We start from the raw sequence: 15,894 nt of genomic DNA, 5'->3' as shown, positions 1-15,894 counted from the left end.
TGTGTGTACATAATATATTGAATTTTTCCAGGAGAAATGTCATCAACTAATCATATAACTATTTAAAAATAAAATAAGCACAGCATCATTGTTCTTAAGATAATAGCCAAGAGTGTTGGCTTACATATCTCTCAATATGAGGTTAGGCTTCATTGTTTAGTTATATATTTTAAGAAAGAAAAGACAAAGGGGATCTAGTCTAATCTTTCATGAGCATTCGGGTTTACTGTGCCTCACAACTCTATGTTCTGGCTAACTAGCTATGTCAATGTCTCCATAGAAAGCCTTTTTACCAGGGCAGAGGGCCTCAGATTTCAAGGTCATGATGGTTGCTATTTGACCTTCTGGACCTAGGTTGTGGATAAGTGAGCTATTCTTCCTCTCATTGGGCTCCAGATTAGTATGCAAAGATCAGGTGCTGCTTGTGCTACTGAAAAGTCCATGCTGGAAACAGTGTACTCTGTGGATCAACATTAAAACCAAGCCAAATATAAACCTTCCAGGTCACAGAGCTGTTCACAAAACAAGGCTAACCCAATAAACAGGATACTCAGCATACATTTGTTTCGGTACTAGATTACCACAAATATGTGGTGACACACACATGTTCAAGTCCTGCTTTGTAAAAACAGAATATCTATATTAGTATCCTCTATGAATAGTAGTTTCATAATTATTACCATCTGGTTACTTGAATTTTTAGGAACATAATGTACTTGGAACAACTGTAGAAAGTTTAGAAAAATATATCACTGGGATAAAACAAATTAGTCAAATTTTCTTTCTTGAATACTTTAGATACTGCTTTTATCTACAGAAAAAAATAGTGACAAATGCATTCATGTTTGTATAAAGAAGCCTTAGTCATGAATACATAAATATGGCACTTGGAGAAAATATGGTCAGACAAGTTATTAATAATCCAGTAAGTAAATTTCCCTATCTACTCTATTTCCTATATCAACATAAAAATTGCTAGTTGTTTTGAAGGCAGTAGCTAAGAGTGAGATTATTATCTCTGTAGTATTATGCATAGTTCAATTTTATTTTTCAATAGTAGTGCTGATATGCATGTTTCCACATATTATGGATACTCATATGCTTATTTGTAAGTGTACAGACATTTTTATTTAATACTTACCTAAAGTTTTATTGAGAAATGCAACTTATTTTAGCAATAACTCCATGTTTATTCATGAATTTATAGTGGAATAAATTAATTAATTAAAATATTTTAGGTTATTTATGATACCCTGTCAAAATAGTTGTAATGAAATTGGAGTGTCATATATAACATTTTTATTGTTCTTTGAATTTCAAAGAGGGTATTAAAATTCAAATGAAGATTTTCAATTACTGGTCTAGTTTAAATTGAGACATTATTGTATCCCTACTTATTCAAATAGGTTTTTGACAGGGGATCAGCATAGCTATGGGAAGATTGAGCATTAACTGAGACTACCTCTGAAAACTAATAAAAAGCAGCCATTGTTTCAATTTGCAAGTCTATCACCTATAAAATCATTAAATTCCATTAAATACCCCATTTACTGCTCGTCTTTCATTATGAAATTAGAAAAATGTCACCCAAGCTTCAGAAAACAGAGCAACCTCAGGTAGTATTTTTAGTCATAGTTGTAAACATGCAATTAGCATACTACTATTGCAGTAGGGTTAATGAGTTACCTGCTCCCACCACTTTGTCAATGGATATGTTGCTGGCATCCAACTCCTTAGCAAACTCATGCACTGCTTGTGTAGGGTCTTCATAGGTATGTGGGTCGACATAGGTCCGAAGTCCTGGGAGTTTTACTGATTAAAGGAAGGAGCAAAGGCATTATTTATAAGGTTTTTATTGAGAAAATATTTAGGATAATTTTGCCTGAAATATTCTAATCCAATAAGCTACATCAATTTTTATTTTATGATATCACAGAAACAGACAGAGATGTTGGCTTAAGTGTTGAAAAATGTTTTTTAAAGCTGTCCATAATGACAAACAAAATAGAGTGCTTTGACTCTGAGGTCTTTGATCCATTTGGAGTTGATTCTGGTGCAGGGTGATATATAAGGATCTAGCTTTAGTTTTCTACAAGTGATTAGCCAATTTTTCCAGCACCATTTACTGAAGAGGCTGTCTTTCTTCCACTCTATTTTTTTAGCTCCCTTATCAAAGATTAGATGGCTATAGGTCTGCAGGTTCATTTCTGGGTTTTCAGTTCTATTCCATTGGTCCTGAGGTCTGTTCTTGGACAGTACCAAGTTGTTTTGATTACTATGGCTTTGTACTAGAGTTTGAAACTTGGTATTTATATTCCTCCAGCACTGTTCTTTCTGTTAAGGATCGTTTTTGCTATTTGGGGTCTTTTATTGTTCCATATAAATTTTTGGAGTGCCTCTTCTGTTTCCTTGAAGAATGAGGTTGGAATATTTCTGTATGGTATTTTCACAATTTAAAAAAATGTATAAAAATAAAAAACAAAAAACATATATATCTTACTGCCAACTTTAGGAATGAAGATGCTTTTGAAATGATCAAGCAGTATAATTACTATTAAATACATAATGATAATGTCATGTTATTGTACAACCAATATAATAACCACATACTTATTATAATAACCATATATGCAATATCTGACAATAAATAAATGAGATAATTTTTTAAACATTTCTTTCTCTTATTGTTATTTTATTTTACCCATTTATATAATTTTTTATTTTCTCTAAGTATTTGAACCAAGGAGTTTGAGGAAGTGTGGGCAAATAATATTCAATGTAAGACAGGCGCCATAATCCTAGCTACTCAGGAGTCTGAGATCTGAGGATCGGGGTTCAAAGCCAGCCCAGGCAGGCAAGTCCGAGAGACTCTTATCTCCAATAAACCACTAGAAAACCAGAAGTGATGCTGTAGCTCAAGTGGTAGAGCGCTAGTCTTGAGCTGAAGAGCTGAGAGACTGCACTCAGGCCCAGAGTTCAAGCCCCATGACGGACCCCCCAAAAATATATATATATAAATATTATAATAATATTTAATGTAATATGTGAAAACAAAACTAGATAATTTAGGGTAGGTGTCTTTGGAGATATGAGGAAGAACAATTGAAGTGGTTGCCTTAAACTGAAAGAATTTCATAAGGCAGAATAAATAAAAAAATACAAAAAGGCCTATCTTCTATCTGAAGCTACCTGAACACAGAGCTAATTCACTACACATACTTATGAACTCTGTTCACTAATATACTATCAAGCAGCTAAATTTTTCTTTTTTTAAGTTAATTAAAGCAGTATTTATAATTGTGCTTACAAGCTTAATAATAATAGTAAGAACTTAAAATCCAAACATAAATCGCATGTATAATTTCTTAACTAAAAGTGATCATTTTCATGTTCTGTAATTAAAAACTATGAAAAACAGGAAAATCTTTTGAGTGTGTTTTAATACTTATAAATTTCCTATCATTTGGAATTTTTTTCAAAGGGAGAGACAATATGCAATTTGTCTCTCAAAGTTCAAAAAACGTTATCTAAAAGAAAACTCAAGTCTCTCTAAAGACAATTCAGATGAATTCTTCAACAGGAACTTTAAATTTTAATTTTTATAGTATATCTACAAATATTATTGGTTATGCTCTCAATCTTAGTAACACTGACAATGTTGCTTTCGTGGGTTTTAACGTTGCTTAATTTAAATATTTTCTTTTATTATGCAAAATTATTGAAGAATACTTTTTCTCTGAACTTAACAAAAATAAAGTCAGACATTACAGTTTCCAATGTGACTTCATAATGAAAAAAAATTTCTTTGGCACAAAAATAATTGACCACTGCGTTGACTAGCTTCATTTGAGCTAATATTAGAGCTTGTATTTTAAACAGTTGTCCCTGACAGTCTGCAGCACAATGGAAGTTGGCCACTTAAGGATTTCAAGACAACTTCATGAATGCCCTTCTAACAGTTTATTGTAATGCATACTCCTATTAGGGTTTCATAGTTATTTCAAGTGAAGAACCTGAGTGAAAATCAATGAGTTATAAAAGAAAAGGTGGTTGGCAGAGATGCAAGGTGGAAGCTTTCCCCTGCGCAGCTACTTCTGCAGCTGACGGACAAATCCTTTGAGGGACCAGAGGGTGAAGGAGCAGATGGGAAGGGGACAGGAACAAACTACTTCCTGTTGGCCTGCTACTGCCAACAAGCAGCAGGACACCAGCTTGAGGCAGCGTATGAGTAACTTGAAAAGATACTAACAGATATTAAGTTAACTTCACAGAAATGTGCAAATTTAAAGCCTATTCTTGGCTTTGGGTTGACTGGGATTGGAGAAGTATTTGAGGAAAGTCAATCTGGAGTTTTCCTTGATATCTCAAATATAAGAATAGAAAATCCTCAGATTGAAGGAAGGGGGAAGCTGTTGGAAACTTTTTTCATTTACTTCTTGGGAGGTAGAGATTTGGGGAATCCTGGTTTGTGGCCAGCTTGGGCAAAAAGTTCCTAAGATTCTTTCCTTAAATAGCTAGGCACAGTACACATCCACTGCATGAGCCGCACAGAGGCTGAGTGTTGGGAAGACAGTGGTTTAGAACAACTCTATGCAAAAATGTTAAATAGATCCAGATCTATTTAACATGTAGTATCATGACCAGTTGCTGCTAGAAGTATGCATAGTAAGACTTCTTTCAGGCTAGCCAGGCCCAAAGGTTACTACCTCAAAAACAGCCAGAGTGAAAAATGGTAAGAGGTGTAACTCAAGTAGTAGAGTTCCTCTCTAGCAAGCATACAGCAACAAGTTTAAACCCCGGTGCCCTATTTACCCCATACAGGATGTTTATTTGGAATTTTCCTTCACCTGCAACTCAAGTTCAAACCTAAGGTTTCACACATGCTAGGCCACGCAAGCACTCTACTACCAACAAATATGCCTAGCCCTATTTAAATTATTAGTATAATTGAGGCTTCCAGGTTGAATTTTAAGCCCAGAAGCACCATTCCTTTAGAGTTAACACATTAAGTGTGCATCCTTCTTTCTTTTTTTTTAAATTTTTTTAATTTTTTTTTTTATTTTTGGGTCCAGTCGTGGGGCCTGAACTCTGGGCCTGGGCACTGTCCCTCAGCTCTTCAACTCAAGGCTAGTGCTCTACCACTTGAGCCACAGCTCCGCTTCCGGCTTTTTCTTTTTCTTTATATGGTGCTGAGGAATGGAACCCAGGGCCTCATGCATACAAGTCAAGCGCTCTACCACTGAGCCACCTTCCCAGCCCCTGTATCCCTCTTTCATATATTGATTATTCAATTCTATAAAAGCAGGTGTCAGAGTCTTGTGGACTACAGAGCTCCAATATAGCTATTGTTATACTAGAACCATTTCTAATTATTAATATTACCATACTTTATCTCTAAAGCAAGAAACATACTATGGAACACTATCATACATATCTTGCTTTAGTATTAAAAGAAAGACGATAAAAGCAACTACCACCGCTGGGAATGTGGCTTTGTGCTAGAGTGCTTGCCTGGCATGTATGAGACCTTAGGTTAAACTCCTCAGTACCATAGAAACAAAAATACCAATAAAAAAGTAACCATCACAGAGTGAATACAATATATTAAGAAGTAGCATCTTCTTGGAATCTTTTTGTAAGGCCAATTTAATTATATTTACATGAAAACTTGAATCAGATGAATGATGCAATAATATATTTTGATTTGCTTCTACTTATTAATAGTAAGATAAAGAGATCTAGAATTCCTCTTTGAGGAAAACAAAAAAAAAAGACAGATTAACTGTAAGATAAAGTTGAGTTGTGGTGAATGATTAAAATTATTTACTTTGCTAAGAAATCCCCAAGAGTATATTTGCTGACACTTGAATTAACAAACAGTATGAAACCAACAGTCAGGAACAGTGTCTTCAATACTTTCCATAGGCACTGGCTTTAAAATTTCAAATGTGCTTTAGAATTTAGAGTTAACCTTGTTACTAAATACTAAACTTAGAACATCATCCCCCTCAAAAAATATCAATACTAAACTTAGTACATCATCCCCCTCAAAATATCAAATTCTCTTCTGTTAATTAAAGTATGGAAAACGGCTTTTCCACCACATGACTTTTTTGGAGAAAATGATAAATATCAACACAATGTCCACATCCACCCCACATGAAGGGGTCTATGTGCTGTGAGGCTGTGGCTGCTGATTTTAACTGCTTACCCAGAGGTTCTGGGAATCAGGAGATTCAGGCTGCCAGGCACATAATCCCTTCACACCAATAATTAAGGGCAACACGCAGAGTCACTGGGCTCTGTCATGGAACCCAGATAATAAACACATGCACACGTGTTAAGCTGAACTACTTTACAGCTCGTTCTGTGCAAACACAATAATTTACATTTCCATTTTACCAGCATGAGTTACCCTAAGGAGAGTAAAACAAAAATGTAAAAAAGGTCCAGCTACAGAGGGCAAAGGGACAGGATCTTACGAGGTAAAACACATTTCTTTCCTTTTGAAGCAATATTATAGGATTTGTAACAAGGCTAGAGGGAATACTTCATAGCTCGAGCTTTTTAAAGTAGTACCAAATACATAGGCTGAAATAAACCAGCTGTAGTATTGAGAGGCTGCAAGTTTATGACATGCATATAAGTTACTTTATGGTTTTGAAGCTAGGATTAAAATGTATGGCCTTTTGTTTATTTATCTACCAAAAATGCTGCACACTGAACACATATTAAGGTTTCAACGAACTCTACCATAAACAAACAGTAAAACAGCTGGGCGGAGTGGCTTTACGAACCTGATTAGAATCAGCACACAGAAATTTATCAAAAGTCCATATTCATAAAATGTACAGCTCCTCCAAACGTAACTAAGTCAATATGATCTCATCATTGAGTAGACAATATTTAATTTTTCCATCTTAAACTGAAAAGGATTGAAGCCACTAAAGGCAATATGTATAAGGATTGTAACACATTTGCTTGGAAGCATGAAAGAGCAAATATATCTATTCTTTTGTGTTTTTGTAGAACTTACGAGTTTAAAAAAATTCAGATTGATGTGAAATTATTAAAAAGGTAGAAGTTTGGATTTTCTCAAAATGAGTTAGTCAATAATGACTCTACCAATGGGGCAGAAAAACAAGAGCTGAGTCTGAAAATGGATGCATTGTTTGCATATCATACTAATTTAAAGTTTTGAAAGCCTTTCCTTTTGTATGTGATCTGAAAATTAGCGAAGAGTAATTGAGTTTTTTTTTTACTTTAGTTTTAACCCCAGGTATGGATGGTAGATCCAAATATAATGACTGATAAGAATGATGATCTGAAAACAATTTTAGAAGGCAAGAAGAATAAATGCCAAAGACAGTAATGCCTATAAGCCTCCATTAATTATAAGGAGACAGGTTAGAGCTTCTGAGCATGAGTAGAGTCTTTGTACTAATTTCTGTGAGAACATGCTATTTCTCTTAAGTCCACTGAACAGTAATTGCTGAACTGAGCTGAGCCACAGTTTAGAAAAACAAAACACATGGAATGATTTGTTTCACTAAGAGGGGAAAAAATGTGTCTTTTTGTTAAATGTGAACAGCTTGTTACCTAACAGGGTATTTCTTTTAGAAAATATAAAAAGAGGCCAAATTAGTTGGTATTAAGATGGAAGAAAAAGTACTGGCTTTCCTACTGATTGGATATCAAATGACTCCAAAATAAACAATTTATTCTAAAGACTCTTTCCTGGGTGGTTGACAAAATAGAGTAAGGCATTTTATATAAACACAGGTTGTTTATATTTACTTGACAGGGAAAAGACAAGTGTCCTATTTAGATTTTTTAGCAAAGGACTAGTAATAAGGAAATGGAAGCTACGCTTTGCATTTCAGCCATGCAAAGCTGACTTTAGTTCCTGCTACTCATCACGGGCATTATTTGAATATAAACAACAGGTTCCTCTTTGCTTGAACTTCAATATGCTGAACTGCAGCCATGTAAAAGTCTACTTAATGCAGAGCCATGCATTTTCTTCTCCTAAAATAAATTTAGTTTACTCATCTTTTTCCTGTAAAAAAAAAAAAAGCTACTCTTGAATCCTCTTCATCAAGAAGTAAGTTATCCAATATAAATCAACTGCTGATGAAACTGAAAATGTTCAAAGTTCGGAAACTTACAGTGTCCATTCCCAAACTGAAGTCGCTTTTCATCTGTACCATGCTTTGACTTGTTAAAGCCACAGAACCTAAAGATAAATCAAAGGGAAAGTACATATAAGGAGATTATAATTAAAATAATAGTTAGGTTCAGAATATGCAAAACACGAAAATTAGACTTTTTGCACAATAAAATGCTTTAGGGAAAGCTTGTTGACTTCATATTTTTCGGGGGTCCCTGGAGAATTGCCTAATGAGATATGTAGTCTGGCCTCCCTCCTGTGCAGACCCTGCCAGGTTGGGTTTTACAATGGCCTTAGAATGTGTTTATAGTATGTTTTAACAACTACTGTTGGAATGAATGTAGGGGGTAAAATCTCCATTGGTAACAATTAGCTCTGTGAAGGGTTGTACCAGTGTTTCGGGTGAGAAAATATTAAAGAAACCTGGGATTGTTTGAGGAGTGGGGAGATAATTGGAAAAAGAAGGCAGGAATTGGAAAGGGGGGGGGCTTCAAATAGAAATGGCGTGGGTTAGAGAACGAAGATTAAGAATTACTAAGGAAAGGAAACAGAGAACAAAAGGTAGAGGGGGAAAGAAAGGTAGTAGAAAAAGACACAGAATATAAATAGAGACATTCTTACTTGTGAAAATATTTTGTTGACCACATTCTTCAAAGTTTAAGAGCAATGAAGGCCAGCCAGGCAAGCAGCAATGAAAGGAAATAGGAGGCAGACAGTGAACTCACCTTCCAATCAAAACATAGATCACAACTGTCAGGAGAATAATTGCTACTGCCGCTGAAATAGCAATCATCACCACTTGGCTATTTTCACCAGAGATGGAGAAAGCTGTGAGATTGGAGAAAAAAGAAGAAAAAGAAGAAGAAAAAGAGAGTCATTACCTAGTGTGATTTAACATTTTTATGAAATAACTTGGAAATGAAGTGTTATATCCTCCTTTTAACGGAATTGTGGAATTGTGTCTTGTTATGTAATACTGTGTTGTAAGTATTCTTTGTTTAGTGCAAAACAAGATGTTTTCCATAATTTGGTTTGAAATTTCTACTTAATAAATGAAATGATCACTTATAAATCGAATAGTTGGTTTCAGCATCATCAGTTTACATTATTACTCAATTATTTATGGTGAAACTATACAGGACTGTTTTTTTTCTCTCCCCAAAACTCATGGATAAATCAGAAATTTTAGCAAAAGAAAGAGAATGGGTAAAGGTTTCCCAATATGAAATTATAAATGATTCCAAATTATGATACCACCAGTATTGGTGTTTATTTTTAAAATTGATGTTTTATTTGCAAAATAACTGAAATAAGATGGGCACATAGACAATACTTTCTGTTTCTATTTATTTAAAGAATCACCCTTGTGGAAGAAAACAGGCTATTCATGATTGCCAAAAACTGGAAACAAGATATAGGAATACCCACCAAAATGACCAAATTATCTAAAGATCCAATTAGATAAGAGTAAGTTCAACAGATTTGCTGAATAGCAGTGTATTTGGCAAGATTTTAATTTTCCTCACTACAGTGATGTAGGATATATATTAATTAGATTGCTAAAAATCATATTACAATGTATGTATATTTATAAATGTAACATTGGGATAATTATGTTTAATTATTATTAATTTAAAAAATAAATTAAAATATTTGTCTTATGCATTTCAACACATATACCACCAACAAGCTCTCTTAGTATTTATTAGTACAATGGCTCTATTATTTATTCACTTACTATTTCATTCATTTATTCACCTAGAATAGCAATCAGTAAAAAAAATGTCCCAGAGAGCTGAGTCTGGCTTGACACCACATTTTAAAAAATAGGTTGTGAATATAGGAAGGTTCTTTTTCACAAATAACAAAAAGTAAGTGAGAAAATTTTGATATGTGATACTTCTATGGCATTCAGAGTTTATTGGAATACAGACACTGCCATTCTTTGTTTTTATAACTAATTCAATCCTAGAGTGAGCAGTAGCAACACAGACTGTCTCTCTATATAAATATATACATATATATGTCCATATATACATATATATGTTCAAACAATATGTACAGACATTAAAATATTTATTTGATCCATTACGGACAGTTTATGTAGCCTTGAGCAAGTCAATGCTTCTGAAACTTCAATGTGCAATATTTGCAGATTCAGTCAGTCTTAAACTAGGGCTGTGACTATACGTTCTTATGAGTATTCAGGTGATGTTGACAATGCAGATTGCAGAGTAACAAAGATCTAGATACCATCTCTATAATTATAGTCTACAAATAGGCAAGCTCCTTATTCTTTACCTCTGTTGATCATTCCACACCCAATTAATCACCAACCCCTCTTAAAAAATCTAAAATATTTAAAATCACAGTTTTCAAAGCATCTGAAAAACAAATTCAGAGTGTGACAAGATAGCACACCATAATATAAACTGGTGCAAGCACTTTATTCAGTGCTACTCGCAATGGTTTACAACACTGTGGTGGGACACTGCCCACTCAAGATGTCCCTGCTGAAGAGTGTAGGGAGAAACACATGGCCACTAGGTGCTGCACATTCAGAATCCATCTTGGACTTCACCAGAAGCTATGTCACTGGTTACTAAACAGGACAGGGACAGGGGTTCTGGCATCTGATGATTCATACCAATGCATGACTCCCCATGTTGTCAATCTGCACTATACATTATAGTTTTATCACATAGCTAAATAATTCGTTCATTTATATGGAAAAGATGATCTGGATTATTACACTTTTTTTGGTCATCAGCAGATATTAACCAGTTTTCAGCCTGTGCCTGTAAGTGGTTTGTTCAAGTACTCCTGAATACCTAAATTCATACACACACCCACACACACACACACACACACATCACATTTGTATGGGATGTGCTTCTGTTATAATATTATATATGAATACCATAGTAAGATACTACGTTATGAAATTTTATATTTTAGCAGAGGCCTTGAGTGGTGTGTGTGTGTGTGTGTGTGTGTGTGTGTGTGTGCGCGCGTGCGCGTGTGTGTGTGCGTGTGTGTGCCTGTCCTTGGGTTTGAAATCAGGACCTGGGCATTGTTTCTGGCAAAACTGCTCTTGGCTGGTGCTGTACCACTATTCTTTTTTTTTTTTTTGTTAATTGGAGGTAAGAATATTTCATACTTTCCTGCCCAGGATGGCTTTGAACTGCAATCCTCAGATCACAGAGATCACAGCCACTTGAGTAGTATGGATTACAGGCATGAACCACTGGGGCCCTACTGTTGTTGAGAACTTTCAAAATATAAAGTTAGCATACTTGAAGAAAGGGTAAAAAAGAAGTTACTGGAATTTTGTTTTCTAATTTGAGACCAATTTGAATCAAATTTAGAATCAAATGAAAAGGCTACTTGCCTGAATAAATTGATAAAATATAATTTCAAGTCATTTTCTTTAGTTCCTACATGGTTCAATATGTTAAAGATTAAAACAATATCAACTTCCTCATATATCAACAAGTTTCTTTTTTGTAGTTCATTGAGTCGTGCAACATCTGGCTTTTCAAGCACTAGAGAGAGGTGTTATCACTTTAAAAATAATGTTTCTCAGTTGTTTAAGGATACAGGTGGACCTGATGCAACAACGAGAAGTATAATTTGTCATGTCCAAAACGAGCTTTACAACGTCGGTTCCGGGGTGGGGAGGAGGAGGGGGGTGGATAAGGGTTGGGATTCGGGGGAAGGGGGGAGGCTGCAATGCTTGGTAAGAAATGTACGCATTATCCTGCCCATGTAATTGTAACCCCTTTGTACAGTAGTTCACAAATAAAATTAAAAAAAAATAATGTTTCTCCAAATCAATTTATCACTAAGAGAATAACAGATACATTCCAGAAATTAGGATATTGTAAACAGAAAATCCACACAGATGTCTCACAACACACACATACACACACACACACACACACACACACACACACACACACCTATATAGGATGTTGTACAGATACTAAAGCTTCCAAGTAATACAATCTCAGTGTATCATAATTAAGAATAAGCATAAATTATCATACACAAAAAGTAATCCTCACTTGTAGATTAAATTGAAATAATACATACAGTCTGGACTAGTTTCAAACTCAAATTTGCGGCTGTTGGTCCCATATCCAGCTGCTGTTCTGGCTCGAATTTGGAACACATAGGTGGTATCCGGTTTGAGGCTACTAATGGTAACATTAGTGCCTCTGGCCCTCAGAATGGTGTAACTTGTCTCTTGCTCCTGCTTTGAGGTAAGATAAAAAGTCATGTTAACATCAAAATTTTGTAATGCAATCAAATGATAACAATACACTGAAAGATGATTCTTCAAAATGTCCCCAAGCAACATACAATGGATGAAAATGTCATGGAATTATAAATAGAAGCATTTTTCAAAGATGAAAACATGTACAGAAGTTTCTAAATTGTATAGATACATGCCATACAGATAAGGCAGAAGACATCAGGTTTCATCCTTTCTAGTTACTAATATGTGAGTGAAAATAACTTCTGTTTAACATCAAAGTAGAAAGTTGAATATATATTTCAAGAATAAACTTATAAAGAAGACAATAATCCTTTGAATTAAACCTAATAGAAATGTACTGTCCAATGTCAATTAGAAAATACTTCAGTTAATCTTAACTTTTAAATAAAATGCCAATTTTTATATATGGTTCCAATTTTCTTAAATAACTGTACTTGTATTATATCAAATCTCAGTCACTGTACTAAGTAAAGACAAATATATTGTGATCCAAGTCTTGGAATATTTTTGTGTGTACAGTGCACACAAAAAGTTGAATCTCTTGTGGAAAATCTTGTTTATAAAAATGGAATTCACATAGAATTTTATTTTTACTAGCATTTATTAAATATACATATACAAATGCTTTGTAACTAAAGATAGTGACTATAGGTATTTGCTAGTACCTGAATTACTACAGTAAATAATGAAGGAAGTTTAATGCATTTAATATTATATAATTTTTTTACTCATAAGAAAACAAAACTATTGAGGATGTATCTAAAGTCAGTCTCTTTCTTCATCATGATAAGACGTAAGCAGTCAAAGAACTGAAAATTTGCAAAACTGAAATTCTAGTTAAATATTTTCAAGCCTCATGAATGTTTAGGAATAATTATATCTGTATGTTAAAAAAGTATTTATATGCTTACAGAATAGTGATACCAGATAGTTATATATGTATCAAGCTTAATAATGCAAAGATTTTATTCTACATTGTTTATCATTGCTTAAAATAATGTTATATGCTATAATTCAATAAGCAAGTTTAAAATTGATTCAGAAAAGTTTGCAAGTTTCTCAAAATTTTGACCATAGTTGTATTTTGGAATCAGTCCCACAGATTGTCAAGGGTTCTTTTACTTCTACTATCTAATCTGAACCAAAGCAAGTTATTAACTTTTATTCTTTAGACTCAATAAAATGTGGGTTCTTTTATCTGCAAAGTAGATTTATCATACTTTAAACAGACGATCACCTTCACATGTATTACTTTGCCACTGCAGGTGACTGAAATTTAGGGAGAAAATCTTATCTATGTTGTGATTTGGGCACAATTAAACTTATTAGGAATCATCTTCTCATGAAAAATATATAAATTTTAATGAAAAAAATTATACTTGTAAAGCACATTAATTTTCACAAAGGCTATAACTACAAAATATAAAAGTATGTTTATACAAAATTATGCCTTTGTATACAACTTGAACATACCAACAATTTTCATAACTCTATCTCATTCTAATGTTGAAATATATAACACATGAGGAGATATAAATCAATTTGAATATAGATCAATCAGGAGTTGAAGCAGAACCCAAGATTTACTAGCAGTAAGTTTGCAGGAAATTTATCTGTCAATAATTCTCTATTTTTATTAATATGAAAGCCTATTTACCTGCTTTCATAAGATTATTATGTTGCTATTATTTAACTATTACATGTAGATGTAGTCTGTAAATGAAAACATATTTTCAATGTACAACTTTTTATTTACTTTCAAATACTTTGTAAACCGACGTAGATTTACAAAATGTTTGCTAACGAGTAACTCCTAAGTCCTCCAGCCTAAATGATCAAATTGTAAGATATTTTGCTTTTAAACTTTCCTCTAGTATATAACCAGACAGAACTGAGTGCTAAGAGTGATAAATCTGCACTTCCTAAATTCCATATATAAATAGCCAAGTATTCACTTTTTAATAGTGATATTTTATACTAAGAAGTAAATTTATATATCCAGCTTTTAAATTTTCCACTAGAGTGTCACGGAAGCTTTCAATGCCAGTTCAATAATACCTTGTTTTTGTTATTAACGCCAATGTTCTTGTCTGCATTAAATAAAATCTACCTGAATGTGGAAGTCAAAAACATGATACTTGAGTCAGTGATCTAAAACATAGTTCATGAAAACACCAAGGATTCTAGGTAAAATTATCAGTGGAGCAGGACCATGTGAAAGGCCACAAATATTTTGCCTAATTTAAAAATTAACTGACTTAAATTTGTTAGTGACATTGTTCAAGTTGCTTAATGCTATAGAAGATATTTGACAAGTTGATTTCTGAACATCCCTCTCCAATCTGTAAATGAAAAAGGAGTCACACGAGAAGTGTTCTAAATAGAACTGTATTATTTACCAGCAAGGTCATCCTTTACCTTGCAATGTCATAGCCCAGAAAACAGTGTCTTGCTATATCCAATCAACCTTATATGTTGTCCCACCTTTTCATAGTATTTGACTTCATAGTCCAGTATGATCCCATTAGGGTGTTCAGGTTCTTGCCAGGATAAAGAGATGCTGTTTCTGGATGTCCGATCTTTTTTAATCGTTGTAACAGGTGAGGGGGCTGTGAAGAGATGAAGGTTGGGGATGCAGTGGGTAAGGGCAGAGAGAAGAGAAGAAATAAATGGAGTCAAGGATTGTTCTTATCTTTGGCCAGAAAGCCTGATTCCATCTCCAAGGCTCCTGAGTATTAATCTGGCCCCACATCCAGCCTTAGCAGCTGGATTATGGCCTTCATATGTGCAAAACTACAGAAAATGAGCTGAAATTTCTGCTGCTGGTGGACTAGTGGCAAGTGAGCAGATGTTTTTAATCTGCTACTATAATGTAAGCAATGAAACATAGTTGATATATTTAAAAAAAGAACAAAATATCAGGACTACCTATTTGTTATAATGTTGTAGTTATTAATGCCAGACTCTTCAGCTCATTGATAGCATTTTCATATGCAGTTCTGCAAGAGGACTGGAATCCATTATGTACAAGAAGTCCCACGATATCCATAGGTAATAATAATATTTAGCATATTGTAAAACAGATACATTCTAGGACATTTTACAGTAGACCTTGACTTTCGACAAAAATCTCTCATGAATAAAAATACAGATCAAGAAAATAAGAACCTTCTACTATTTTCCTTAAATATTTAGTAAGAAATATACAAAAATGATATATAAAATGTCATTATCTAGACATATTTTTGGGTTATCTCATTTTACAGTATTTCTATATTTTCTATTTACTAGAAGTATAGAATATGAATAAAAATTATTAATCTGAGTGAGTTATCTTAAGGTTATCTCCATTTATAACCCAATATCAAGTGTATTTTTAGTAAATTCTTATTTCAAATTCTTTTAAGAATATCCTGGTGTTCCTCAATGTACTTGTGGTTTC

General features: G+C 33.8%; 1 protein-coding gene across 3 annotated transcripts in view; it reads right to left on the bottom strand.

Moving 5' to 3' along the window:
- Positions 1-15,894, bottom strand: part of Epha3 (EPH receptor A3) — a 313,122-nt gene that overhangs the window by 56,484 nt on the left and 240,744 nt on the right. For 2 of the 3 annotated variants that reach the window (XM_013024101.1, XM_013024103.1), the window contains exons 6-10: positions 14,937-15,061; positions 12,266-12,428; positions 8,896-8,998; positions 8,169-8,236; positions 1,687-1,812 (exon numbers count right to left, since the gene is read on the bottom strand). In XM_013024101.1, the coding sequence (XP_012879555.1) occupies positions 1,687-1,812; positions 8,169-8,236; positions 8,896-8,998; positions 12,266-12,428; positions 14,937-15,061 (585 nt within the window). The remainder of the gene's footprint in view (positions 1-1,686; positions 1,813-8,168; positions 8,237-8,895; positions 8,999-12,265; positions 12,429-14,936; positions 15,062-15,894) is intronic. The other variant, XM_013024102.1, reaches the window with a different exon arrangement.

Source organism: Dipodomys ordii, unplaced genomic scaffold, assembly GCF_000151885.1.
Source record: "Dipodomys ordii isolate 6190 unplaced genomic scaffold, Dord_2.0 Scaffold73, whole genome shotgun sequence".
Lineage (NCBI taxonomy): Eukaryota > Metazoa > Chordata > Mammalia > Rodentia > Heteromyidae > Dipodomys > Dipodomys ordii.
Note: the sequence above shows the minus strand (reverse complement) of the source record. Positions and strands in the feature narration are given on the sequence as shown.